General features: G+C 31.9%; 1 protein-coding gene across 1 annotated transcript in view; it reads right to left on the bottom strand.

Moving 5' to 3' along the window:
- LOC107371868 (uncharacterized) overlaps window positions 1-26,789 on the bottom strand; it is a 50,066-nt gene extending 23,277 nt beyond the window's left edge. The window contains exons 1-6 of the mRNA XM_015940027.3: window positions 25,408-26,789; window positions 12,500-12,597; window positions 6,912-7,012; window positions 5,114-5,624; window positions 4,808-4,909; window positions 4,608-4,708 (exon numbers count right to left, since the gene is read on the bottom strand). Of these exons, the coding sequence (XP_015795513.2) occupies window positions 4,608-4,708; window positions 4,808-4,909; window positions 5,114-5,624; window positions 6,912-7,012; window positions 12,500-12,597; window positions 25,408-26,231 (1,737 nt within the window). The 5' untranslated portion in view covers window positions 26,232-26,789. The remainder of the gene's footprint in view (window positions 1-4,607; window positions 4,709-4,807; window positions 4,910-5,113; window positions 5,625-6,911; window positions 7,013-12,499; window positions 12,598-25,407) is intronic.
- Window positions 26,790-27,536: the final 747 nt, after the last annotated feature.

Here is a 27,536-nt window from a genome sequence, read left to right as displayed (position 1 = left end):
TTGAAAAATTTCAATGGAACCATTTTATCTCTTTGCATCTAAATTTTGAATAGAAAAAAATTGACTATATTGATTGTTATTTAAATAATTCAAGTATCAATAGAAATTTATAAATTTCCGATTTTTTCGACGCAAATATCAACGCGTGAACACAGGTAATAAGTGATTAGACTCATTTTTAAGTAAAGTAAGTTGTGCGTGATGAACAAATAATTGATAAATACCCTCTTCAGTCAATTAACAATAGTTTAACGCAAGTTAAAGAGAGAGAGAAGAAAAAGCTTAATCTGATTTATTGAACGAATTAACCAGTATTCATATTAGTAAAAGGGCAATGGAAGAGAAGCAAACAATTTAAGTTTAAACTAAGGGAATTGTTATTAAATTAGATCGTCCAGTGTATGTTAGATATCAAGATATTCTCTTTTCCAGATTCATAGCTCGTGCTGGCCAGATATTAATAGTATGACTGTTTCATACCTTTCAGTAAATCATTTATTATTTTTGAGGAAAACTCGACTGACTTATCAATGGTAAGAGCTGTGAATATGTAATCAACATCAACAGATCTGAAAAATTTTCAAGGTCATTCAGTTATTTGACCTCTAATTGACTTTTGTATGTCGATTTCTACAAGTTCAAACCTTTTCACGTCTCTTATGTTTGTTACATGTTGATAACTCATGTGAGTAAAAAGATTTGCGTGTTTGTGTACCCTGCAGTAGATGAAAGCTTTTCGGTGCAAATTCGTTTATCTTTCCAATCATATGAGGTATCAACATGTAACAAACATCAACTGAAGTGAAAAAGTTTGAAATTTCAGAAATCGAACATACAAAAGTCGATTGAAAGTCGAATAACTAAATGACTTTGAATGTCCTTGAGACTCTGGATTTATGGTTCTTTAATTGCACGAATTATACTAACTAAATGTTATCCAGATATGTCTTCTAGTTCAAAAGTAAAGAGCACAATCGACGGTCAATGATAAAATAAACGCCAAGTACAATAATCTTACAATTTTAACATTTTAATATATTATTTAATCTTAAATCTAGCGCTTATGTAATCGTTGATTTTCAATATTGAATCTGATTCTCGATCTTAACACATTAGATCTCATTAGATATTAGATTTCATTAAATATTACTAATTAGCAAAAATAGGATAATGTTAAATATATTATATAATGATTATACAGTTATTTAATGAATTTTTTTTGTTTCAGATCATGCAAAGAAAAATATCTACCATGCCAACGGCAACCTCGACCGAATCTTGCAACTAATATTTTGCTCTCAATAAATGAGGAATACATTTTCAAATATTAGCGGTCAAAAGAAAGGCAAATCATAATTTGCAAGGTCAAATAATCATACTTGGAAAGTTTTATCATTCTGTCATAAGGCTATCGTTAGATATCTTATTTGAACGTAACCTCTTAAAAGAACATGCCAAATGCAAAGGTCGTTTGAATTATCCAGTTATTACCACGTGGAGGTGAAGTTGCAATTGAATGACATTTGGGCAGTTTTGAAGAGCCGCACACTGGAACACTACACAATCCTGATTTCTCATATCCTGACAACTCTAATAACATCTCTTGTATGTCGAACGAGTTTTTGAAAAGATTTAGATCAATTTATTCGAGTGAAAATTATGATTTGCCTTTTTTGACCTCTAATATTGCTGGGAAAGATTTCCGCAAAATGACCTTGAAATATGACAATGCAGTATCGCCAAAATTGTCATAATCAAAATATTCGATTTCACGGTCACTCCACTGTCAAGTAATAGCCGTTTTACAGCAGAAAAATTAGCTGAAATGCCCTGTAAACAACCCATTTATAGACTTCACCAATGTCAAGGTCACGAGATCATGAAATCACCGAACAGGGCCGACTTGATTGGTCTCAAGTAATTTCATAATCAGTATTCTGAACAGTTTTATTTTTCAACATCCCACCTTCGAAGCCATTTCAAAGTTTAACAAAAGTTTGAAAATGAAGCAATTTATTTGAAAAGTGTCTTTACTCATGAACCGTCTCTTAATGATATTCACACCTTTAACTTTTCCATTGCATCTTCTGTTTCCCATTAATAGACTATAAATTGAGATGCTTATCAATTCAATTTAATCTCAAGATGCAAACGTAAGCACAAGAATATTTGCTGCTCATTTTTAGCCAATAATTGACTATTCAAGTAAACACTTATGAAACAATTTCTCGTTTCTTTTCTCACCATTCTTTTCATTTGCTATTATCATTCCCTAAACTATCATCATCATCATTAACCTTAACTGTAAATGGAGTTAACAAGAGAAACAATAAATGAGCCAATCTACAAAGCAAATAGTTAAACGAGTTACTTTTAATTCGTTGACACGTTCAATGAATCATCATTTTTGTAAAAGCGAGATAAAAATACTTTTTTCCAACCAACAAAAAGAAAAGAAACTTTCTTTCATCAAAAATTGCAAACCAAATTAATCATTCCAAAAGTGCTCAACATTTCAATTTAAAGCAACAAACGAAACTTTCAACTTTCAACATTCGAAAGAAGAAAAAACGTTCTGCAGATGAAATTCACTCCCTGTTGGTTAGAGTTGTGATAACATTGGAAAAGCGATAAAAAAAGATAAAAAATATTTCATCGTTATTCTCATTGATAGCACATTAAATTGAAAACATGAAATGAATTTGAGCCAAAGAAGAGAGGCAAAAAAAAGATTACAGTAACTCTGTTAATATAGAGAAAAATTGATATCAAAATCAATTCCCTTTCTTTCATCTTTTAAACACTTATCTTTCATCTTCATATTTGCTCCTATCTATCGTTACCTCTGAACAAAATTTTTGTCATTTTCTGTCTCACTTTACAATTGTTCCACAGTCGAGATAAAGTTCAACTAAAGAGAGAACAAAAAAGTCACCAAAACTCCCTGTTGTTCATCTATTGGTAGATATTTTTTTCAGATAACTTTGGTTTTCTATCTTGTTGATTGTTATTTTTCCCTTGTAATGCTAACTCTTGTTAAGCAATGAACAATTTGTTCATAATCTGAAAATAACAACTCCAACAACGAGACCAGCAATTTATTAACGAACATGAATCCACATGATAAAAGAAAGACAAAAGGAAAATCGAGAGAAAGAGAAATTTATTGTTTTCTTTTCATCTCAAGATTCGCATTCTCTTCTCAACAAACACAATTTTTTTCTCTTCCCTGTTTTGTCTTCCTTCCTTCCCTGATCTTCTTCAGTCTTTGCTGCAACTTTATCCATTTTCTTGTATCAACCAACTTTACAAGATTACCTTTACACATCACCATGAGTACTGAAAGTTCAATTGATTGCCAACCTTGAAAAGTTGCAAGAAAAGAAGAAAAATTTTTTTCCTTTTCCTTTCACCTTTTCTTTTGAAATATTATTTTCAACTCTCTTCTCTTTTCACTCCCAGTCAACATTATCCCATTTTTGTTTATTGAATCAATTTGATTAGCATGGTAAATTCCTATTCAAGTGTCATCAACATTTTCAACTCAATCTTCAAAATCTTCTTTCAACTGATCTTTAACCTCATCTCATTCAAAATTCCAACCTTTTTCGCTCGAAATTCGTTGCGATTTTTTCTTCTCTCAATTTGATAAATTTTCCTTTCAAGAGCAAAATGAGAAGATAAATATTAATAAATTGGAATTGAATTGCATCTAAGATTTGATCAAGTTTCATTGAATCATCATTCATGTCAATTTGAGAATTCAATTTTTTCTCTTCACATTTTCCTCTTTAAATGGTAAAGTTGAAATTCATTTAAATTGCTGTGAATTATTGTGATTTGCATGATGAATGTTTCCAGGCAAAGAGTTTTTCTTCTCTAATTACAATAATATTCAATATTGAACTTGTCAGGTTAAGGAAAAAGAAAAAGAAGAAGAAGAATGATTTTCGATCAGAAAAATGGATAAACATTTCTACAAGTGTCACAAGTCTTTTCCTCGTAACATTAATAGATTCAGTAAGAGAGTCAATTTGATTTGTGATTTCCAATTAATCATACAAAATGTTGATGGTCATTTGTGTGCAAGTTAATGTTGTTTATCTTTACTTGGGTCAGATTAATGTATCCAGTCTGGCCTTGGTCAGATCAGACTGTGAGATAATGATGAGTCTAAAGAGGAACAACTATTCTGAATATATAATAAAATGAATGTTAATGTAATTCATGTAATCATATATCCAAGGCAAGTTGAAAGGTATTAAACTTTGATTGATGGTTGACTGTGATTTGTGCAACAAGATGAGGTCAAAAAAGTTGGACAAAAGTGGACAGAGAAGAAGAAAAAAACTAAGAGAAAGAAAAAGTTTATGCAAATCGACTTCGTCTTGCTGTTTACTTTTATTATAATTGTTGCAATGATGAGTTGATGTAATCACTGACAAGTTGAACAAGATTTATTGACATTTACATTGACCATGGTCAAGAGTCATTAGAAGCAAGAAAATGGACTCATTGACAGAGCTTGATGTGGTTGCAACTGATCAAAGTCTCGAACTTAATTGTGATTAATTTGTTTGAGTAAAAAGGTAAATGGCTAAACTCACCTTTTCTTGGATATAAAACATTTGATAATTAAGGCAACTCGAGAAATCAGCTTCATCCCATTTACCTGAAGTAAAACATTTACGACGAGCAACTCCACCATCTGAGGAAAGGTGAATAGGTTCAATTATATCGACTAAATGAACTTTGCTTTTTGTGGTTCAACAACAAAAAGAGAAACTAATTGATCAATTAGATTTACCTTTATAACCTGGTGGACAAGGTTCAACTGCAATCCCATCAATGGCAGTTTCAGGCCAATCAATATCTTCATGTGTTTCCTTGGGACAAGTTTGGATAAACTCTGAGGGAGAGGAAAGAAAAGGCAAAAAAGGTCAATATTAATTATAATCATGATCCATTGTCTGAAGAGACATCAACTGATGAAATTGTGTTTTTCTTTCCTCATGTTTCTTTTGGTGGTGAACATTATTCAATATTCTTTGATGGAGAAGAAAAAATGGAAAATCATTTTCCCTTCGTTTCTCGTCATTTCCTTATTACTTACCAGAAGATATGTTGCTTGGTATCACTGTTAGCATTGACTCTTTACCAACAGTTCCCAGTGGAGTTGTAACCAGGCAAGTGTAAACCGCTCTGGTCAAAGCTTTAGGCACAATTAGTCTGATCCCGGCTGGATACAGATCTTCAATCAACTCATCATCATAGAGAGGATTCAATATTTCACCATTTTTAAGCCAATTGTAGCCTATCAGTGGATCATAGTCGAGCGAGAAACAAGACACTGTGTAGGGTTGAGCCGAGTATACGGTTGCACTCAATGGATACACTTTAACTTGTGGCTTGGTAAACACTTTCAACTCGTAGCTACTGTTGACTCGTGAATGCCAATCGAAGGCTTCACAAGTGAAAATGCCTGAATCCAGTGGATAAAGTTTGTCCATTGTCAACGAGGCAACATATCGTCCAGGTAAATTGGAACGAACCAGGGTTGTTGACATTTTACGAAGAAAACTAGTTTCCGTGTCTATCAAGGTAAAGTCTTTGTACCATTTAACCTGAAGGCAGAAAAGTTACGAAATGGGGAAAAAATGATAATAAAAGTGAGAAAAGAAAACATTTTTTCAAAATTTAACAGAAAAATATTGACTCTTTCTCGGCATTACCATAAACAGCATGATAATGTCATGACCTAATCAATTTCGATTTTCAGTTGAATAAAGTGTTGGCGAAAAAAATTTGAGCAAAAGTAATCATCTTTTTCTTCTTGTTGCCATAAAATGTATTCATTTCATTGAATGTTACTCATTACATGAGAAAGGAAAAAAACTGCAATAAAGAAATGCTCTTTGAATGAAAAAATAATTTCTGTTTGGAATCGCTTTTTTTCGAAGGTGAAAAGGTTCTCATGGAAAAGACATCTTTTCAAATTACTGTTTATGGGATAAAATAATCTCTACTGATGTGACATTTTTTACTCTTGAAATGCTTTCCAATTTGTAATCATTGATTTCATCTGTTCATTTTTCTCATTCTCCTTGGAGAAATTGAAACTTTTACTTTTATCTATCATGCAACAAGAGATTTCTAGATGTTCATTACAATTACATCTCAATGAAAGATTAAATTGTTGATGGGAAAAGGAAGAAAATGAACTTCAAAATGATATTCCATCACAAGTAAGGTAAAAATGTTTTTGTTCAGTAAACATAGTTAATCATGATTCAAATTATTCATTGAACATTCTGTTGCCGTTAAGGATAAGGAAAATTTTCCAATCAATGTTTATCCAAGTGATAAAAAGAGAGAAAAAAGTTGATTCAAATTCGAGTTCTTGTTTCAGCAGAAAACTTGGAATTGAAAGAAATCTATTTTTGAATTTAATTTTCATGATGTCAGTCTGGAGTCTTTCCAATGTTGTGGAAATACATTTATGATAAACTCAACAAATGCTAATCAACAAATTCATTGTTGGAGGATTCATCAGTCGAAACTGTTATTGATGTTATCCTTGATATGTTTTGACCCATTCCTTAGTCTGTAATCCAATGGGTTAAGAATGGTTTACCTCGGTTTTGTCTTGTGAGGTTCATTAGAGCAAAGCTGTGATTTGATTTATGATCAAATTTAAATTCAAGTTTATCCATTGGGTAAAGACGAGACTTATTTATACATGAAGAAGGTGGCAAAATGTGAATACAAAATGATCTTTATTCTGAACTGAATCCCTAACCCAAACCAATATGATTATCATTATTGAATGGAAAGGTGATAAATGATAATCAGGAAAAGAAAAGAACAACTGATGTGAGAAGGAAAAAGGAAGAAAGAAAAATTGTTCTTACCTCAATTGAATTAGTTGATTGTATAAGGCAACTTAAGGTTAACTTAGCATCTTCTGTTGGTGTCACATCATCTTCAATTGCTAACTTTAAAATTTGAAAACCTTTTGGAAGGAAGGTGAAATTGGAAGGAAGAAAAGAAAAAAAAAGCATAAAGTAAGGAAATGAATTCATTGGAATTATCATTGAGCAAATCAACATCAATCAAAGTTCAAGTTTTTTCTATGATGAGAATTTAGAACATAATGAATTCCATTCAGTTTTATCAATATTTTAACTAATTTCAGGTTATTTATGCATATGTTAAATAAATTAGCAAAATGAGAGCAGCAAGTTCGGTATTCATTTTGTGCTATTCAACATCAGTAGGATCGCTATTTAGGACATTTTAGATTGTTTAGCAATCGTTTTTGCAGGACTGATTTGTCTACGTATCTACCGTGAATCTATTACGCGTAACGGCAAAAAGTTTGTGTATGTGTGTTGCGACGAGCTATAAAATTTGAGTAAAGACGGATCTATTCATTGCTGTTTGATGGCATAGACTGCTCTCGTTCGTCATCCTCTCTGATTCAACAAGGATTTTTACAACTGAAATAAGACGAACAATGGTGGCAATCCTATTCTCCAATCTTGGGAGCAAAGATACACAAAAAAGTCAGATACACTCGTTCAAGCTGTTGAATGGCATAATTATTTAAATCGAAAAAATGTCACATATTGGCTAGCTCTTGAGGTATCTGTAGCACCGATTTGTGAATGATTAAACACTTATAACGGGCATTTTTTCTTCATTTTACAGCTGTTTGCATCCATAACTCACGAACAATTAACGCAAAAGACCTCAGACTTGAATTAGCTTCCGCAGATTGAAAAAGTACAAGTTTGAACGTCCAAGGTCATTCAAGGTCAATTTGTAATTTGACATTCGAACTTATGGTTCTAGTCAATTGGAACTGCTCTCCTGATCTGCTTCAAAGAGGAACATCTCTAATTGTAACAGAGTAATGGTAACTGCGTAAACAATTTAGCTTGATGTAGTTTTTTAATGACAGAATTTCAAGAGGGCTCTCAATTAATATTCAATTCTGTTCAATACATTATCAAATTAACAATCAAAAACACCGAAATTAAATTCATAAGTGAATTTGTTCATCACGGACAAAGGAACTACATGTTTCCATACGGTTCAATGTGGTCATTGGTTAGAGATTTTGAGTAGTTCAAGTTAAAGCAATTCAGCTATATCTATTGATATAACAGCCACCAAGTTCATATCAGTATGCATCAAATTAAATTGCGAATGATATGAATATTGTTGGATGGTTGGAGTGATTAAATTGCAGAGCCAGCTAGAAAAGTTAAATATTTGACTAGTAAGACTCAAATTTTTATTTTATCGTAAATTAATCTCCTCATTTGAGTGGTTCATATTTTCAGAACATAAATATATCTGCAGAATGATAAAAGCTACTTGTAAGTCTACAAACTTCAAAGATATCTATTTGATTATCTTTATTATTCTACATATGACCAATTTATTGGGCCGAAATTGGCGAAATTTTTCTGATTCGATTATATTGTTCGCATGTTCATAACCCATACCATTGGAAAGATAAATGAATTTTAGCGAAATACGATTGATTAACTGGATGATATGGAATCACTCATATCCTTTAGCTAGTATGAGTTGTAACATGTGACTAACATAATCGAATCAAAAAATATTGCGATTCCAGAAAATAACCTTCCAATGTCATTTAGAGGGCAAATAAAGAATTGACCTTGTATAACCTTGGGCATTTCAACTTGTGTTTCGCAATCTGCATAATCACATGGTTCAAGTCTGAGTTCTGTAGCACTAACGGTTTCATCTTATGCCTGTAAGAGGGCGTAAGATGAAAAAACGCTCGGAAGATTACAGGTATGCTGTATCGAGTGTATAAATTCTTGTTTAGAATAATGTGGGTCTAGCTTACTGTTGTTCTGCTTTGTCGATTATCACAGTATACCTGAAGTATAGTTTACCAATTTATTACCATAGATGAACCCGTGAAATGCCTTTAGTTTGGATAGTTCTTCGAGCTATCTCAGTCAGAATGATTCAAGGTGGCAAGGATTGTGAGGATAATCGGCATGATACATGTGATTCAGCGGTGATAGCCGGCATTTCAACGCTAACACTACGAGGACCGGTGCTATAGACAAGATCAAGAAAATGAACTTGAATCTTTTATTGATGATCATTTTTTGAATCATGTAGTTTCATAGGCAACAAACTAGAATCAACAAATGAGTCAATAATTGATACTATTCCTGAATATTGTGATCAAAATCTTTTGTAGCTGAGTAAGTGGGTGTAATTTCTGATTACCGTGCTACGAACTCGTGAATACGGTATTTTCATCTTCATTTCATAATAAAATTCAATTCATTCTAAGTGCATGTTGTTTCACTTTATTTTTTAATCGTATCTTAGTATGAAATTCGAAATAACTCATTCATGAATTTTCAGCTTTATTTGACTACCAGCATATCGTAAGCATACTTCACCAGTGGCATGCCAATTATCACACATCTATGAAAAGTATGCCGAGCCAAAAAATACACCAGAAAATTAATATTGTTATATTAAAAAATCAATTATTAGAAACACTCAAATGCATTTGATAGCTTGCTTTATTTGTTATTTATGATTACAATGCAATACACTAGAGATTATTGAGTAATAATCCAAAAATCAATCTTATTCATTGTCATTTGATTGTTTCATTTATGATAGTCGCAGTCAATTTGTGTGAATGCAGTAAGCAAATGGCGGGCCCATGAAATCAAATTAGGTGCAGTCTATTGAATCGGTAGGAGGGAATGAAAAAAATTTAAAAAATCATAGGAATTGTTGCCGAAAACCGACCAAAATGACGGAGGGCGAATTTGCTTGTTCTAAAAAATTGATGACGGTTGGGATGGTTTACAAAGAGAACCGACCTCAAAATTCGACATTTCCCTCATCTATCGTCAAGAATAATAAAAAAAATCGGTATAAGCCAGGAAACGGATTGATTCACCCAAATCAGCCCTGGATTATAGTGTTTTTTTCGTTCTTTACCAGTCAGTAGTATAGTAAAGTCCGGGTCTGGGACAAATAAATTAGAAACAATTTTTACATGAAAAAAATAAGCTTTTTTATTGGCTTTTTTAGCTATAATAAAATTTTTCTACAAATTTCGGCTCTGCTCGAGCTCTCTTGTTCGGGCTTCAGCCCATCGCGTGTATCTTTGGAGGAATTCCTCTTGAGGAATTCCGAAATAGCTTTCACATTTAATATCGATGTATCTCAAAAATGAATCAATATTATTTCTATCTTCAATAAGTTCATTTTTTTTATCCTCCAAAATGGCTATTTCCGCATTTTTATTATCTATTTCTTGATTCAAATTGCCAATCCTGTCTTGGCTTGATTTTAGACTTTCTGATAATTCTTCTATCTCAACAACCAAATCGTCTAGTTCTTTTTTAGCTGCTTTATATTTTTCTTTTTTGAGGCCATACTTTTCTTTAAATTCCTTACCGGCCGCGATCTTTTCTTTAGCGGTGCTAATCGTGCGTTCGATCCATGATGGAACCTCAATATCTTTTGACTCGATGAATGATATAATTCTATTTAACGCTGTAGTAAGGGGAATAGAACCTCTTCGGGAGCAAACAAATTAATAATTAGATAAAAAGAAATAAGAAAAGCTTATTTTTCATGTAAAAATTGTTTCTAATTTATTTGTCCCAGATGGTGTCCCAGACCCGGACTTTACTATACTACTCCAGTCATACCTTAAAAAGATATCGATGATCAAAAATGTTGTCTCAAAGTTTTTCAGCATAGGTCAGATGGTAATTTCGCTTATTTCACTCTTGACCTGGGGTCCGGGTGGTGGGATGTGAAATATTTCGAGCATTCTCATAAAAAGCCATTTATTTAATCACATTCTAATTTTATTCACCACATCAAGATCATTAAGTTTACCATCACTACAAACAATTATTTTTCTTTTCCGTTGTTGCCTTGAAAAGTATTAATATGACATTTTCAGACAAAAACAATTGAATCATTTCATTTCATTTTGACAAAACTCCCAGTGGTCTAAAGCTCTAAAATAAAGTTACAAATATTAACATTTCTCCATCTCAAACTGTCGGACAACAATTGTTAAATCCTTTGCGATATTTCACTCTCTTGTTCATCATCATTTATCATTCTCAATATTGATACATTATATCACTTCATCTGTCAACTTTACCAACCTTGCAAGTCTTTTCACTGGAAAATATAATCAACCCAACCGTTCACAATAAAAATTAACCCTTTATCCTGGCAAAAGTTCAAAAATTTTTCACATTCTAACCTTTTCTAAAAGCCAAAGTTGATATTTTATCTGAAAATTTCCCTCAATGTTAATGACCATGATAATGATTCAACTGTTTGACTAGGATGAAAACATTGCCATCATGAAGTAAAATTGAATTTTGTACTGAACATGGAAAAAAGCTTTAATGAGCAAATTGTTCCCTTTTTATGGTAAACATCTTAATCCTTGAATTTTCAATCAATCACATGAATGATAATTTTCCTCTTGATTAAGCCACAATTTTCTCACTCGAACCAATATTTTTACCACCTTTTTGTCTAATTATTCCCATGAGTTGAGTTATTTTTATCGCCGTGACATTTGATGGATAATCTCGAGTTTTCAAGTGTCGCTTCACTAAACAACTGGAATGATAAAGTTGATCAATAAAGTGTTTTCACATTTCATTCCCAACCTTTGATCCAAAGAAGAGAAAAGATATTCTCGTCAAAGAATCGCAAAATTTGTTCATTTTGGTTGCTCATTTGAGCCGCAAAAGTGAATCTTTAATCATTTGAATGGAGCAAAAGTTGGCTGAAAAGTATTGAATGTTGACATGAAAAGTTTCAAGTAGATTTAAGGTAAAGGGAATTAAGTGGGGAATTAAACTGGTAATGGTTAATGTTAACCGATTAGGCTTTGTACTTGGAATTAAATCAGTTTGTGGATGAAAATTTTCTTTCATCTCTTTTCGGTTCCTATTTGGTTGTAGATGATGAATTGGTGAGAAGATGAAGAAAGTAGCAAATAAGATGAAAGATAACATCAAGTTTGTTATCTTTAGCTATTCACCGAGTAAAATGCTTTTTACCTTTTCGCTTTCATCTTTCGTTAAGAAGCTTTATCAACTTTATCCAATTTCATCAGTCATTTCATTGAATCCTGACAATGCTCTGTTTATACATTTATACGTATAAACATAATATATTTACTTGCATCATCATCACTCCCAGCAACATCAACTGTCCACCTTACCTTGTTCACCATCAGCCACTTTCTTATCACTAAATGCACCAGACTCCAGATTAATAGTATTATAGAGTTCAATTAATTTTCCTACTTTCAAGTTGAACCAAGTCTTAACCATTATCGAGTCCATTATTCATCTCAACTCCAACGCACAAAACTCAACTTGCAACATTTTCGTTGGTTTGCGTTAATTCAAAGTTGATTAAAACTTAAATTTACCTGTTTTGTTTCCATTGGTCGGTGTCACTCTTGACCTGTCTTCGCCCAGAAAACCATCAACAGTACTGCACTTGGTGAAATGACTTCCAGCAAAATATCTAAAGAAAATAATGTCAATTAGAATTTTGCAAAAATAAAATATTCATTTTTTTCTTTAAAATGGAGGATTTTTTTGGCAGAAAATTTTCAAACATTTATTTAAATATTTTGTAACATTTCATCGGTTCATTTTACTCCAATTTAGTCTTGTCCTAAAGTGATGAATATACATAAAGATAACAATAATGATGTCAGTAATAATAATCATGTGCTTATCATTATCATGTTACTTGAATGATATCATCAGAAAAATGTTATTTTCTCTTTTCTTATTTATATTTTGCTTTCTTTTTTTTCCTCTCCTCAACGCATTGATCATCAACTTGATGTGAAGCAATTGTTCAGGTGATGACAACTATTACAGGGTAATCAAATGAGTTATCAAAATGACAATAAATCATTCCAAGTTATCTTATCATTGGCTTCATGCAACAACAATAATCACACAAAACAGAGAAAACTTGCCTTCTATTCCTTCCCTTAAACTTTTGCCAGAAACTTATTATTCCATTATTTCAGTTAGGAATAAAATTATCTCAGCAAATTTATAATCGAAAAAATTAAAGTCAATAATGCGAACTCAAGAAAATTGCAATTCGAACGAAATCGTTGACGTTATGTTCGCAAGAATCAACAATAGAAAAGTTCCACTATTGATTTCATGGAACTCTAATCAATATCAGATGATTCACTTTCCTCTTCTTTTCAAATCACTCAATCAACCATGTCAACCTTTTCCATTCTTGTTTAATTAACTGTACTTTCGTAATTATCTAAATTCTTATTGTGACGCTCGAAGCATTAAAAAATACCTTTTCCCTTCGACCTTTAATGCTAATCAATAAACTCGAACATGAAAAGAGACAGAAATTTTCTTGATCAATTTTTTCATATCAACTTTATTCTGCTTTCAATTTGTTATCACATTATTTAAGAATCTAGTCATTCCCTGCTTTACCCTTTATCTCATTTTGCACGTTAAATCTACTTGCTCTTGTGATGAAAGGTCTTTACATTGCTGTCTGTGTTTATTCCTTCATCATCTTATTCTGATTATCTGTTTTATCAAGAAATGAACAGGAAAGAAACTCCCTGTAAATACTCCGGTTAATCCAATAAAAAGACTAGTTAAACCTTTCAACACCTTGTTTGTGTTAATATTATTTCTTTATCCAAAATAATCATCAGTCTGGCTTCACTTTTAACCCAATTTTTCTTCATCAAACATTCCCTGTTTACACAACCTGTCTCGCCCTGTTTACAATCAATTATTAAATAATAATTTCCACCAAAATCCAACAAAATTTCAAAATGATTCAACTTCTCAGCTCGACTAATGACCAACATTGAAACATCAATGACTTTTAGATCTAAAAGTTTCTCCATTTCTAATGAGTGCATCCTTAATGGGTTTAAGCATTTGGAGCTTCAATATCAAAATTAGCTTGCGAAAGAAAGGAATTAAAGACTTAGAGCTCAGAACACAGAATTTGTTTTCATTACGAAACAAACGTGATAATGATTGAATGAAATGTCGAGAAAAAAGTGATAAAACTTTTCTTGGGAAGGAAAAAAATATTTTAATCCATTTTTAAATGCATAAATATTACATTCAAATGGCATTTACAGTTTGAATGAAACTAACAGCTTTTGCAGAAAAACTGAAAAGAGGAGAAGAAAAAAGTTTCCACTTTTTTACTTTTTCATTGAATTCATTTCTATTTCATGGTTCAACTTTTATCATTAAAATGAAAAGTAATCTTTACCTAATTATAGCATCAAAATGCAATAAGATGATATAAAAAAGAAGGCGAAGAGAAGAAGAAGATAATTCTTCTAATGCTACATCCCAAGTTGGATACTTGAGAGAATCAGATAAATAGTGATTCTGTTGATAGTCACACAATGATATCTAATATCTCTAAATGCTGTAATGAATCTGAGCCTGAAATAAGGTAAACATTTTCTCTTCTTCTTCTCATTATTTTTATCTGTAAATGTCATTAAAGGCAATTGTAACAAGAGTGAATTTAGAGAAGATGAATTTAGGTGAGAAAAGGCTGTTTCTCTGAATTTATTATCCACTAAATTATTTCATTGGAAAGGGTCAGAAAGGGAATAAAGTTGAATCTGAAAAATGTACTTTTTATGCGCTTCCATTGGAATAGGACAAAACTGAGATTTTATTCATTCACCTAATATCATACTTTGGTATTTATCATTACATTTAATCGGTCAACTTTATTCCAAGTAAAAAATACATTTCCAGTAAAATCTCATAAAATCATATTCCATTGATGAACAGGGAAGAGAAAGCAAAAAAAATGCGATATTTTTTTAGCAAATGATGTTGATGCGACTCTTTTTTTCAACTTGTAATAACAATTGTAATAATAATGATGGTAATGACGATAAATGTGATGACAATTTTTTCCTCGTCTCTTCATTTTCCCTTTTTCATGGACATTGAAGTCGGATAAGGAGAGCTTAGAATAATAGACTTTATCACCTCTCAGAATATCTTTTCCAACCAATCCATAATATTCATGGGCCTTGAACTATTTTCAGACTGACAATTGGCTTAACTTGCTCATCATGACTCTTGTTGATGATATTTCAAATTCCCTTACTTGGGATTTCCTTCAAGGTTTGAATGATGATTCAATTCTTCAACTGCAGGTTCATTGATCAAAGGAAAAGGTGAAGGAAAAGTCGAATTGTTTGCCCTTAGAACATCGGAAAAGGTTTCGAAAGTTGTTTTTGCTTTTTCGCTCTTTTCTCTCATTTCGTTTAGCTAATGAAACTTGATCTTTAAACAAGTGTCATCCAACGGGAAAGGTAAACTATGAAAAGTTGATGGGAATGAACAAGTTTATGAAGATGATATTGATGAAGATGAGGTGAAGAGGGAACAGACAGGATAAATAAGAAGCTTACTCAGGAGAAACAAAGTGAAGAGAAGGCAAAAAGTAATATGAGCAAGATGAAGATGAAGGCAAAACTGGTGAGCAAAGTTTCACCAGAAAAGTCTAATAACATTGCCAGACCATAATTCATAGCTTTTTTTACTCTCATCGGCACATTGTGCTCTCATATCCGAATCTGTTAATACCCTTGTGATCCATCATCTTTTGCACACAAAATTTTTCAACTTCCTTTTTTGTCTTTTCCCATTTTCCTTCTTCCAGGATGATGATGAAAATTGGTGAGATGAGCAGAAATGAAAATTTCATCTTTTCTCTTCTTTTCCATTCTTCAACTTCATTCTTGTTCACATATAATTCAATTAGCTGCATCATTATTCCGTCCATTCAATTGCGCTAATTTTCATCAGTCGTTTGGAAGTTTTTTGAAAGAAAAGCAAATTTCGTCGAAATTCATCTCAAGATTGGAAACATCATGTCATGAGTCAAGCTCTTTGAAGGGATTTTTTTTCTCTTTTCTGGTTTTTCTTTTTTCAAAATTCTTGCACTTGAATATTTTTGAATATCTTTCTTGTCTCCATTAACCAGGGATTTTCATGGTGGTCTAACGGTTCTTTAGAGTTTTGATGAAAAGGCCGGTAAAGAGGAAAATGTAAAAGAAATGATTGTCCAGTTAAGCTTGAGTTATCAGATTGAATAAACTTGAAGGTTCAACATTTACGTTTATCCAAGGATAAAAAAAGGCAAATCCTTTTTCTTCCTCTTCCCTTCAGATGAAAATGCTTCTTTCCATGATGAAACCATGAAAAAGAGCGCAAAATAACAATACTAATAATATATTATGTTGGAAGATCACAGAAGAAACATTGTTACTCATCTTATTGATAAACTTTGTTTATGCATAAATATTATATGCATGATGGAAGATACAACTCAACATATTCTGCTCTTCATCAACTTTGATTCTTTGACCAGAAAAAACTTTTCCATGATTTAATGGACCTTATTGGCCATTTTATCATCAAAACATTTCTCACGAAAAATAGTTCCAACAAATGCATTTCAATTGTTGAACCCAAAATACTTCAGAAGTGTAATCATTTCAAAGCAATAAAAGCTTCTACATTCGTTCAGAGAAAATTTGAATTGAAAACTCTACACTTTGCAATGTTTATCAGTTCATCATTTACTAACGAACTAACTTGGTCAGATTAACTTCAAAGTGAAGTTGAACTTTTCCAAGTTAAATGAACTTGTAATTCCTTTTCCTTGCAAAATGATTTTGTTAACTTATGAATAGTTTTACATGCGAACCTCAAAAGTCTGTAGAGAAACTTTTCGAGCCCAAAGACATTTGATGAAAGCGAACCATTATTCAACAATAATTCGTGGTTGCTATTAAATTGAACTTTGTCAATGTTTAATGTTTTCCTTCCTTTGAAAGGGCATAATTTAGAGTCAGTTAAATGAGCAATAAACGTAACGAACAAAAGGGAAACAAAACGAGACGATAATTTGTATAATTTCCTTTAATTGATGCGCTTTGATTCTCTATTCAAGCCTGTTGAACTTTAATGCCAACCTCAACAGCACTTTTTTTCATTCTGTATTTGACTTTCATCAGCAACTTTAGACATGAAAAAAATAATTACCATTAACATTATAATCGTTATTTACAATATTTATTATCATTTTTATTATTTATGAGATCATTAATTTCAGCTTTTATCCTTGCTTTGTAATTTTGATCCAAATTATCGTTAACACAATTCATTCGACTATTGATATTACAAGTCAATTCAGGTGTAAATTGAATTTAATTCAAAGATAATAATTTTGCCTCATTAACCATCTTAAATAACAACAATATTATTCCAATTGGAATAATAGTTTTTCCTTTTTTTCTCTCATTCACTTGTCTGTTATTCCAACATTCCCATGGATTCTCTTTACATGATAAAATAGAATAGAAGTTTTCTCACACTTTTCCGTTTACTTTTTCACTGCACATATCATTGAATAAAAGGGTTTGAATTTTTTGCATTTTAAATCAAATTAAATGAGTTAACTCTTTTACTTTGGCATTGTGTCTGTGTTGCACCATTAACATGGTTATTGCATGTATCTTGGTTTAGCTACTTTAAATTAGTTTTACTTGTGTACAAGTGGAACGTGACTTTTGTTGTTGAATAGCTTTCCAATGAAATGTTCATTCAAAGTTCAACAATTAGCATGACAATAGACGAAATGAAGGTGCAAAATTAGAGTTGACTTCTTTCTTCTTCCCAACCAGAAGACAAATAGACTAACGCTTGACTGCTGATTTATGCTGACCAACAACTTGACCTTTCACTTTGATTGTTTCAATTGCTTTAGAAAACATTTGCTCAGCTCATCACCAGTCAGGTTAAATTGCTTATTCAAGTCATTACTGTTCATTTAAATATTCAAAAGTAATTAAATCAAATTCGTTGAGCAAAAAATTGAAATCAACTTCAATCTTCTTTCGAGTTAATCAATAACTTTAAGCCGTTTCCAGCATCCATTTGAACATCGATTCATCAGACGGATTGTTATTGTTCCAACAAAAGTTATGATTGAAGTTTTAATGCCGAAAGTTCAACTGCGAAGGCAAAACAGGATCGAATGAAAATTTATTTTTAAAAATTCTAAAGTCGATTGTTTCTCATTTGTTTTATTGGTTGATTGAAGGCTATTGTTAAGGTGGGTTGTAGTTGACGTTATGAGACTGAATGCAGAAGAATGCACGAGAATAATGATTATTTAAGGAGAGAATGGATTATGCTGGGAATGATCAGGTTTCCCATTTATTTTGCCATTTATCTGAACTGACAGAAGGCTCATTATGATATTGTCATATCTTATTTTCGCTAATTAATGTACATCACACATCTTTCTTTTCTCTCTTCTTTTCCAGCCTCATCATCATTATCATCCTTGTCTCTCATCTTATTCTTTGATAAAATAGCAAGCCTCATTTGATACCTCCTCACCCATCAACAATCAAAGATCAACGACCCGATTCAAAATCCAATATTTAGATAACTAACTTATGGATGAGTTATTACTCGTTTTAAGCAAACCGATGCCAGCCATTAACAGATGAAAAGTTTAACCTCTACCTTGAAACTCCAAGTTTTAGTCAAGATACAGAATAGTGATGAACCATCAAAGTTTCTCGAAGTAAATCGCTATTCCATTCCATATCAAGAAACAGAATGAAAACCTAAACGAATTTAATGTCAAATAATTTCTCAAATTTATCTGCTAACGAACTTGCTCTGGAAACTATTCAAGCTTTGAATTCACTTGATACTATTGCTTATCTTGAATAGGAAAGGAATGAATGTTTTCGAGAATTCATTCGAATTTTTGCACAAAATTTTCCACTCTTTGAATTACCTTTTGAAATAATTTCTTTTCTCGAAAAGGGAAACATTTATAGACGACTTTTGCACTAGAAGGGAAGAGCTCAGATGAAAGATGAAAAGATCAGAAAATGTTTATAAAGATAATAAAGAACCGGAAAAGGAGAAAATATTCAAAATTCAGAAAATTTGAATGCTAAAGGAACCAAATAATTTCAATGATAATATTATTTCAAACATTTTTTTCTTCATTCCCTGTTTCAAAATGATATTGTTATTGGAAGAAGCATAAAAAATAACTACAATTGACTTTATTCTTGAGCTTCTCACTCTTCAATAGAAATGTTAAAGAAATTGAAATGAAAATAAAAAAATATTGAAATAATGTTGACATGATAATTCATAATTTATTTTCCGAGTCGAGATAACATTCGAGAAGTAAAGATAATCTGATCAGAAGCAGCGTATTAAAGTAGAGAAGAAGGGAAAAAACGAATAACAATTAAATTGTAAATTCAATTTCTATTCAGTTGATAATCAGAATTTAAAGATTTTTTGCTCTCAACTTCACCAATATCAACAAAGAATGTAAATTCAGGATATTCAGTTGAGTTGTTTTCGATTAAATTGAACAAAATGTCTTCCATTGTAAATGCGATGACTTTTGTGATGAGCAAAAAGGACTCAATTTCGGAACAATAAACGAGAAAATTCAACATTTTTTACGCCTTTGGAATCAATTTTCAATTGACAGGGAATGCCTTTTGTAAATTAGCCAACCATTTATAACCTCATAATTTGGGTCGCCATGAAATGCATCAAATTCTGAATTGATTTAATTTCGCCTCATTCTTCTTCTCCTTTTTTCATGGAAAATCTTGCAACTCCATTCTCTGTGTCATCTATCCATTGATTTTGAACCTCTTTTCTTGATGCTTCACATTGTTAACATTATGATTCAAGTTGTAAGCCATTGTGCCCTGGTTCATCCACTTTAATCGTGCATCATTCTTGTTCATCAGTCAACATGATGTATTCATATTTTCCATGATAAATGCATATCTCTTTATTCACCCTCGAATAACACTAGAGAAAGAAGCTTGGAAAACAAAACAAGCGAAACTTTTTTCCTTCTTTTCTTGCTTCTGTGGCAAAGAAAAGATTTCAATTTTTCTGCTTCTCACACTTGAACATATTTTTGGTTCACAAATAATCTTTGAATGTCACAGAACTGTGCAGATCAAAATGCTTTGTTAGTTTCAACATTTAAAGGCAGAAAGAAACACAACATTTGAACTGCATTCGACAAAAAAGAAAAGAGAAAATGAGAAAATTGGAATCAACTGCGGATTGAAATGAACAACTTTGGTTCGATTCAGCTTAAATCGACTTTAGCAAGTCCATAAGTATAGCGACATTCATCAACTTTAATTTGTCAGCCATTTCTATCATCGTATTCAAAATAAAACACTTTATTTGTGTTCTTTTCGAATCATATTCCACCTTTTCTATTGCAAAGCAAACACTTTGCTTTAAGTCTGATCTCGATTATGCTTGATCAAATGCAACAGCAAAGTTTTGGTTGAGACTAAATTTGTTTTCCATCAAACTCTGATTCAATTTGTCTGCGGAATCAACTCGAGAAATCGAATAATAGCAGAAATTGAAATCTGGTAAATCGATGCAGTCATTTTAAAATGACTTTCTGTCCAACATTGAATTGTTCACATTTCGTTATTAGCTTTGATTATTAGATGAAAAACGTTAAGAAGCATTTTTTAAGCTTATGAAAAGTTTTCTTTGAACAATTTAACTTTTAGTTTCGTTTTGATGTATTTATTCATTTCTTGTTCAATTCCACTGCAATGAATGAAGTACTTGAATCATTAGTCAGAATTTATTGACGGAAAAAGTGTTCTCTCCATGTTTTTTGTGCCAATTGACTTGGTTGCATTAGGGTCAAGGGAACTGAACAGTGACTTGACAATTAACGATAATGATGCAAATGATATTCCTTACTTGTAAAATTTGTTTCAACATTTCCATAACTTTATTCTTAAAGTGATAACTAACGTAATGTTAATGATAAACGTTTTCACTCGTAATGTTGAAAGCCCATGTGATTATCTCTTGCATGCAATTTTGGTGAATAAATAAGTATGTGAGCGGAAAAAGTTAACAATAATAATCACCATTCAAATGATATTTCGTCCACAGAATATGGATATTTGTTTTGCGTCGAAAAGTTTATCATAAAATCATGATGGAAGCGACCATTCAAAGTGAATATTTATCTTTCAATGTTTATGTTTAATAATGGATGAATGATAATAAAAATCATAACAAAGTTATGAGCAAGAATGGAATGGAAGAAATGGCTTTAATGACATTTCCACTCCTTACATGATAAACTTGTTAAATCTTCATTTAGATAACGTCTCATTTGATAGTCTCATCAACATGAGCATTCACATTCTCATGACGTTCTGTTCATCTGATAATTCATTTTAATCTTTCTCTCAACATTTGCTTGCCAACATTTTCACAATTCATTAACTGTCTTTATTCATCAATTCCTTCTCAGCATTTTGATGATGTTTTTAATCAAATATGTTGATCGATTTGCTTTCAACTTCAAATGAGTGAATGTTGTGAAATTTGCAAAAGTTCATATTCGAGTGAATATTGTTGAGAGTAAATTGATGTCTATCAACTGATGTCAATTGTTGCCCAAAGCCATCTTTTCAACGAATAGTTCAGATATTTTTCTTTCAAATTTTGCGAGCTTTACTTTTTCTCTGTATCTTTCGTTGTAACCAAGTTTCAACATTCATCATTTTGACGTAAATTGTTCAACTTGAATGGTTTGATTGCCACAATTGGAATTGGTAATCATGTAATTGAAAAGAGTTACTTTGAAGAGGCAAGTACTCGAGGAGGAAAACTGTTTCAATGAAAATGTTCAATGGAAAAGAGTCGAAAAGTAAGTCAATATCTCTTTGCCTTTTGTAACCGCAAAGATGTTTTGACGTTGATCTTATCTAAACATTTGACACTCACTTTAACATCAACTAAAATGATGACGACGAAAAGAAGTGAGTTTATTGCAATTTACAGTTTGATGAAAGTGAAAGACAAATAACTGGAAGAGGTGAAGTTGAACACTTTGCAATAACTTTTCAATTTTCATTTCCCTTTGCAAAACTCAACACTTGACTTCAACTCGAAATTATTAAAACAATTGTGATGTAAACTACTGATGTATGAAATTCAACGAGAAAAAAAGTCAATACTTTTATTTTGCATAATGTGAAGGATTCCATGAAAGAAACCACAATCAGCATATGCTTCATTCTGAACAGTAGATCACTGCTTGAAGCTAATAACTCGATCTTGAAAACGATAGCTTGACTCAAAATTCAAGAAGGTTTATTTGAATAAAAGGAAGGATTCATTTGCAGAAGCACTCTATGGTTCATTCACTACTTAAATCACAGTTCAATTGCACTTTAGCAATTAACAAATCACAGTAAATATTTGTGAAGATTGGAATTGAGGCAATTACTTTGAGTAGACTTAGGAGAGGAAAGGAACCACTCGAGACTAAAGCCACTGGTCTTAAGCCCAGTTTACTCGCCGGGAGTGAAGTCTAATTACAATGATTAATTTCAGACTGACAACAATTAAGGACTTCTTAATGCAAAGTTTAATGACGGGAACTTGACCAATGCCTAATACAATTGAGCACGCATTCATTCACTGACATGGTTGTCTTCTGATATCTTATATTTTGTGTATGAAGAGACATAGGAACTAAATGTCTGAATTGGTTGAGGGAATCAATATTGTAAGCGGGAATAGTGATGTTGAGTACTCTTGGAGTAGTTAGAAATGCAAAATTTGCAGAAACCAAACTCGATTCGAGTGCAACTATGATTATCGAACGAAAGTTTGAAAAATGAAGTTTGAGGACTTTTCTCCTTCCAATTGATCTTACTTACAATCGGATTTGATTTCTTACTTTCTTCGCCTTTTCCAGGATAACAATTGAAAGGGAGAAAAATGTTATCATTGAAAACTAATTTCTGTGTAAATTATAATTCAAGTGTAATGAATATGAGTTGATTTTTTTGTGAAAAGTTTTTTTTCCTCTTTTCTTATTTAAATGATTTACATCATAATATTTGAATGATAAACTTTACATTGATGATACAAAAGCGATTTATCATTTCAACTTGTTTATTGTTGAAAGGCAAAGAGCAAAAAAGGAGAAACAAAAATGGTGTGAATATGATGAAAAGAAGACGAATTTAGTTTCATGCATATTCTGAAAACCAATTTTTCCTCTGAATTTATACTGAAAATTTTCCCTCTCTTCCACCATCTTTTCCCTAATCGTGGAATCGTTGAAAGAAAAAGTGAATCAAATTGACAGCAATATGTATATATTTCATTGTTGCAAACACTCAGTAAAAGTGAAATATGCTTCATTCAAATTAACATTCAATAGCATTTAACGGATGATGACAGCAAAAAAAGAGTGTCAAATGAAAGGACAAAAAGTCGAGAGAAAAGAAAATGATTTTTGGCGAAAAAAAGTGTTGAATGTTGAATAATTTTACGCTTTACTAAGTTGATCATGAAAGGTTTCAAGTTTCAATTAATGTTAACTGTTGAAATTGTCCAACTTGTCTGACGTTCATCATGATAATCACGAGTCAAGAATAAGATGGCAAAAAATTGGTTAATAAGAGGAAAATGATAATGATGAATTTTTGGGTGAAATAAGTTAAGGTTGACATTGATGTATCATGCAATAAATACACAAAATGAGTTCAGGTTTTTTCCTCATTCCTGTTCATCTTCCCATTATCAATCCTTTTATGTGACCTTACTTTGCCACATCATCTAAATGTCAACAGTTATCTTCAGAAGGATGACAATAATCATTCTTCTTCTTCTTCTTCTTCTTATTTTCGCCTTTCCTTCTCATTCCCTGTGAAAGTGTCACATAAATTGTTTATACTCAAAGAGATAAGTGATGGTTGAAAATTGATAACATTGGTCAGACTCTCTATTATTATCTTTATATTGACAGAATATCTTTAAACACTGGGAGTGAAAAAGTTTTCTTGCTTCACTTTGGAAAGTCAATGAATAAACAGGTGAACGAAAGAAAAAAAACGAGAAAAAATGTTTACTGAATATTCGCCTGTTTGCCTGAGAAAACCAATAAGATTATGTTTATCGCCTGTAAGCATTTCAAGTTTACATTCCCAGTCAACCTTGTTTATCATTTGTGACAAATTTTATCACTAAAACATTGTACCTTGTCAGGTTAATATTCAAATGTTGAAGTGAAGAAAATGATTTCTAAAGAGAAATGGTTCAACATTGTTCAATGTATTTTATCTGCAATTAAATGATATTGACTGGGAGTGTAAAGTGTCATTCCCAGTCAATTTGATAACTCTTTTCATTTCACTTTTGGCAAGAAGCTTGACTGATGAATCGACTCGAAAAGATACTTAGTTAAGGTTTGTGATTGCCCGATGGTTAATGATTTTCCCTGTTTTTTTGCCTTGACTGGGCTTGCACTGGAATCAGTTCAATGGCGAAACTAGACAAAGAAAATGTTGTCAACAGTAAATGAAAAGTTTTTTTCATGCTCACAGAATGGAAATGTAATAAAAAAAATTGTTGGAAATGCTTCTAATTGTTTGTGAAGCTGACTTTATTGGTGCTTCCTTATTGGGTTAATATTTTATCTTATATTGTGGCTGTGGTTAATAACACCATTTGATCATTATCAAGCTTTTATATCTCATCGTTATCAATACTAATGAGCGACGAAACATCTTAATGTTGCTGGAACCGGGAGAATCCCAAAAATAGATTAGACACACAAATGGACTTGAATGGAAATGAAAGAGATATAAAACGAAATTCACTAATTTGTTCAGAATTCCAAGTCGCCATATAATTGTTATTGCTATAATTATTAGGCGAGCATAAAATGGAGCGAAAAAGATGTTCTGGTGATTTGGAAAAGTTGAAGAAAATTATCTCTAGAATCTCGACTCTTTAATTTTCATGATGATTTCCGCGTAAATTGTGGTTCGATTGATTGTTGAGTCGATTGTGATTAAGTCTTTTGATAATCAATTGAAAGCAAAAAAAGAATCGATAAAGTTCAAGTTGAAAGATATGTTTAATGACGCTCTGTTTATCAGATGAAATGAATTGAAAGCAAGTTTGCATTTCAAGTCAAAATTAATTGTAAAATCAATCGACATTCGTTAATCATCAATGAATAGAGTGACTTTTCTCAAATGAACCAATGAAAGTTTGAAAATAGCCTTTGAAAAGGTTAAACTTGAGGTCAACTAAAGTTTAGGCAATTAAGCGTTTAACTTTATTCATTGGGTTTAATTGAACTTAAACATTGAACGACTGTTTGGGATTGTAATAGTTTAATGAAAATTGGTTGAATTACCTGCAATCAGTTCCATCTTTACATGGATTAATTCCTTTTGAGGGATCACATTTTGGCCCATATTGACAGTAACGTCCAAAGAAACCAGGAAAACAAGAACAATATTGTACCTTTGCGTCCTTTGAAGCAAAACATTGACCATTAAAGGAACATTTGTAAACTGAACAATAATCTGGTATAATTTTATGGGCAACTGTAAAGGAAACAATTGTAAAGGTTATGTTGAAGCCAAAAGCATCCAGAAACCAGTCCATGTTTCGAAGGTAAATGTTACGATCGTCTGTAATGTCCATTTCCAGGACAAGAACGGGTTTACTGGTTACCAGTGGCATTGGATCGCCTTCAATGAAGGAAGGTAAAAGGGAAGTTGATCCAGCATTTAAACTTGAATTGATGTAGAATGCATATTCGGTTGCTTTTAATCCTTCCTTCAGGTAAAACTGGGTCCAGTAAAGGGTAATTACGTTACCAATGGGAGCACGAATTATCCAACTACAATGAATTGGAATTGGAAATTGATGTGGAAAGTTGGGACTGGAAATGAATCCAGTCTCAATTTCATCATAAACAAAGGTACACTGATTGGTATTGTGAGGAAAGGAATTGAATGGAATGCTTGAATAATGGGAATCACTTTGAAAATTATCTGTTGACAAATTAATATTGTTCTTGTTCTTCCCAGGCAAAGGTAATTTCACAGTTGGATCAATTGAATTCTCAGATGAACTCAACAATGGACTGGTGATCAGCATAATAAACAGCATGATAATTAAACTTGGTAAAATCCATTGAACTGGAAAACTATGAAACTTTAAATTTTCCATTAATTCCTAGTTATCTTTCAAGCCTTTTATTCAATTAGAATGAAATTTTTGTATTCCAAATGGTAAACGTTTCAACAAATGAACACTTTTTCATTGAAACATGAACACGATGGAAAATTCACTCCAATGATCGATGATTCAGTTTTGGAATCGACACTGAAAATATTGAAATCTCATGAAATGTAATCACTTTGGCAGAAACAAAATGACAGAAAATATTGATTGTTGAGAGAAAAACTTTTCTCATTCATTTTTCTCGACTTTACATTGATGTTTAAGTTGGCGAAAATTTCACTGTAAATTGTCCAACAATTTGACCAAATACTTACTTTTGTATAAAAGGCAAAAGATATTCAGAAAAGTTTTGCTTCTTTTTTTGGTTAATCAAAAGTGTAATGGAAAGAAGCGAAATCGTTATTTAAGATGAATTAGGGTTGAGTTGAATGATGATGATGATGTTGCCGTTGCTTTTATTGTTGATAATATGATGATGGTTTGAACCATTTCAGGAATGGGCAGAAGAGGCAAATCTGATATTATTCACAAGACATTCTCTGATTATTATTGAATTGTTGTTTTTGCTTCACAAGAAAAGAGGATAATTTTTTGATGGCCAAAAGATGTAAGAGGAAGAGTGGAAGGAGGAAGATGAGGAGGAGATGGAAGCAAGTGAATAATGATTATGATGAAGAGTAAAAGTTGACCGTTTTTAAGTCAAATAATAACAAGTTATGGTTGACCGTTATGGGAACAAGCAACAACATTAACAAAAAAGCAGCTTCTTTATTCAATTTAATTGGTTGTTGGTTATTTTTTGTTGGTTTGGTTCAAAGTTAAAGTGTTCAAGTTGCTCTTGGAACGAGAAAAGAGAAGAAGAAAAAAGGAGAAAAATTATCCTGCAAAAAGAAGATGATTCTGAATGATTCAGATAAAGAGAGAAGGTTGATTGAGAGAAGAGAGCAAGAGAGAGAGAGAGAGATGATGATGGCGATGATAGGAGGCACATGAACAGGACTTGAAGGGAGTGAGAGGCTGTGTAGACGGTGCTGCTTCCAATGTTATCTTTGCGTCTATTTTGAGGCAAAGTGATGATGAAGAGGGAAACCTTTTCACTGGGAATGACTGGGAGTCAGCTACTGAGAATGGTTACAGTAGAGCATCTCAATGGCGTTTCTCATGCATTTAGCTTGCCATTTCTACTTTTACCAGTTTCTTTATTTTCTCAACATTTTTATTTTCACTTTCATTTCTTTTCCATTCACCCTTAACTCTAAATAATACTTTTATAGTTTTTTTTCTTGCTTT

The sequence above is a fragment of the Tetranychus urticae genome, chromosome 2 (genome assembly GCF_039701765.1).
Source record: "Tetranychus urticae isolate SD_2017Ah chromosome 2, NJAU_TeUrti_SD_1.0, whole genome shotgun sequence".
In the NCBI taxonomy this organism is placed as follows: Eukaryota; Metazoa; Arthropoda; class Arachnida; order Trombidiformes; family Tetranychidae; genus Tetranychus; species Tetranychus urticae.
Note: the sequence above shows the minus strand (reverse complement) of the source record. Positions and strands in the feature narration are given on the sequence as shown.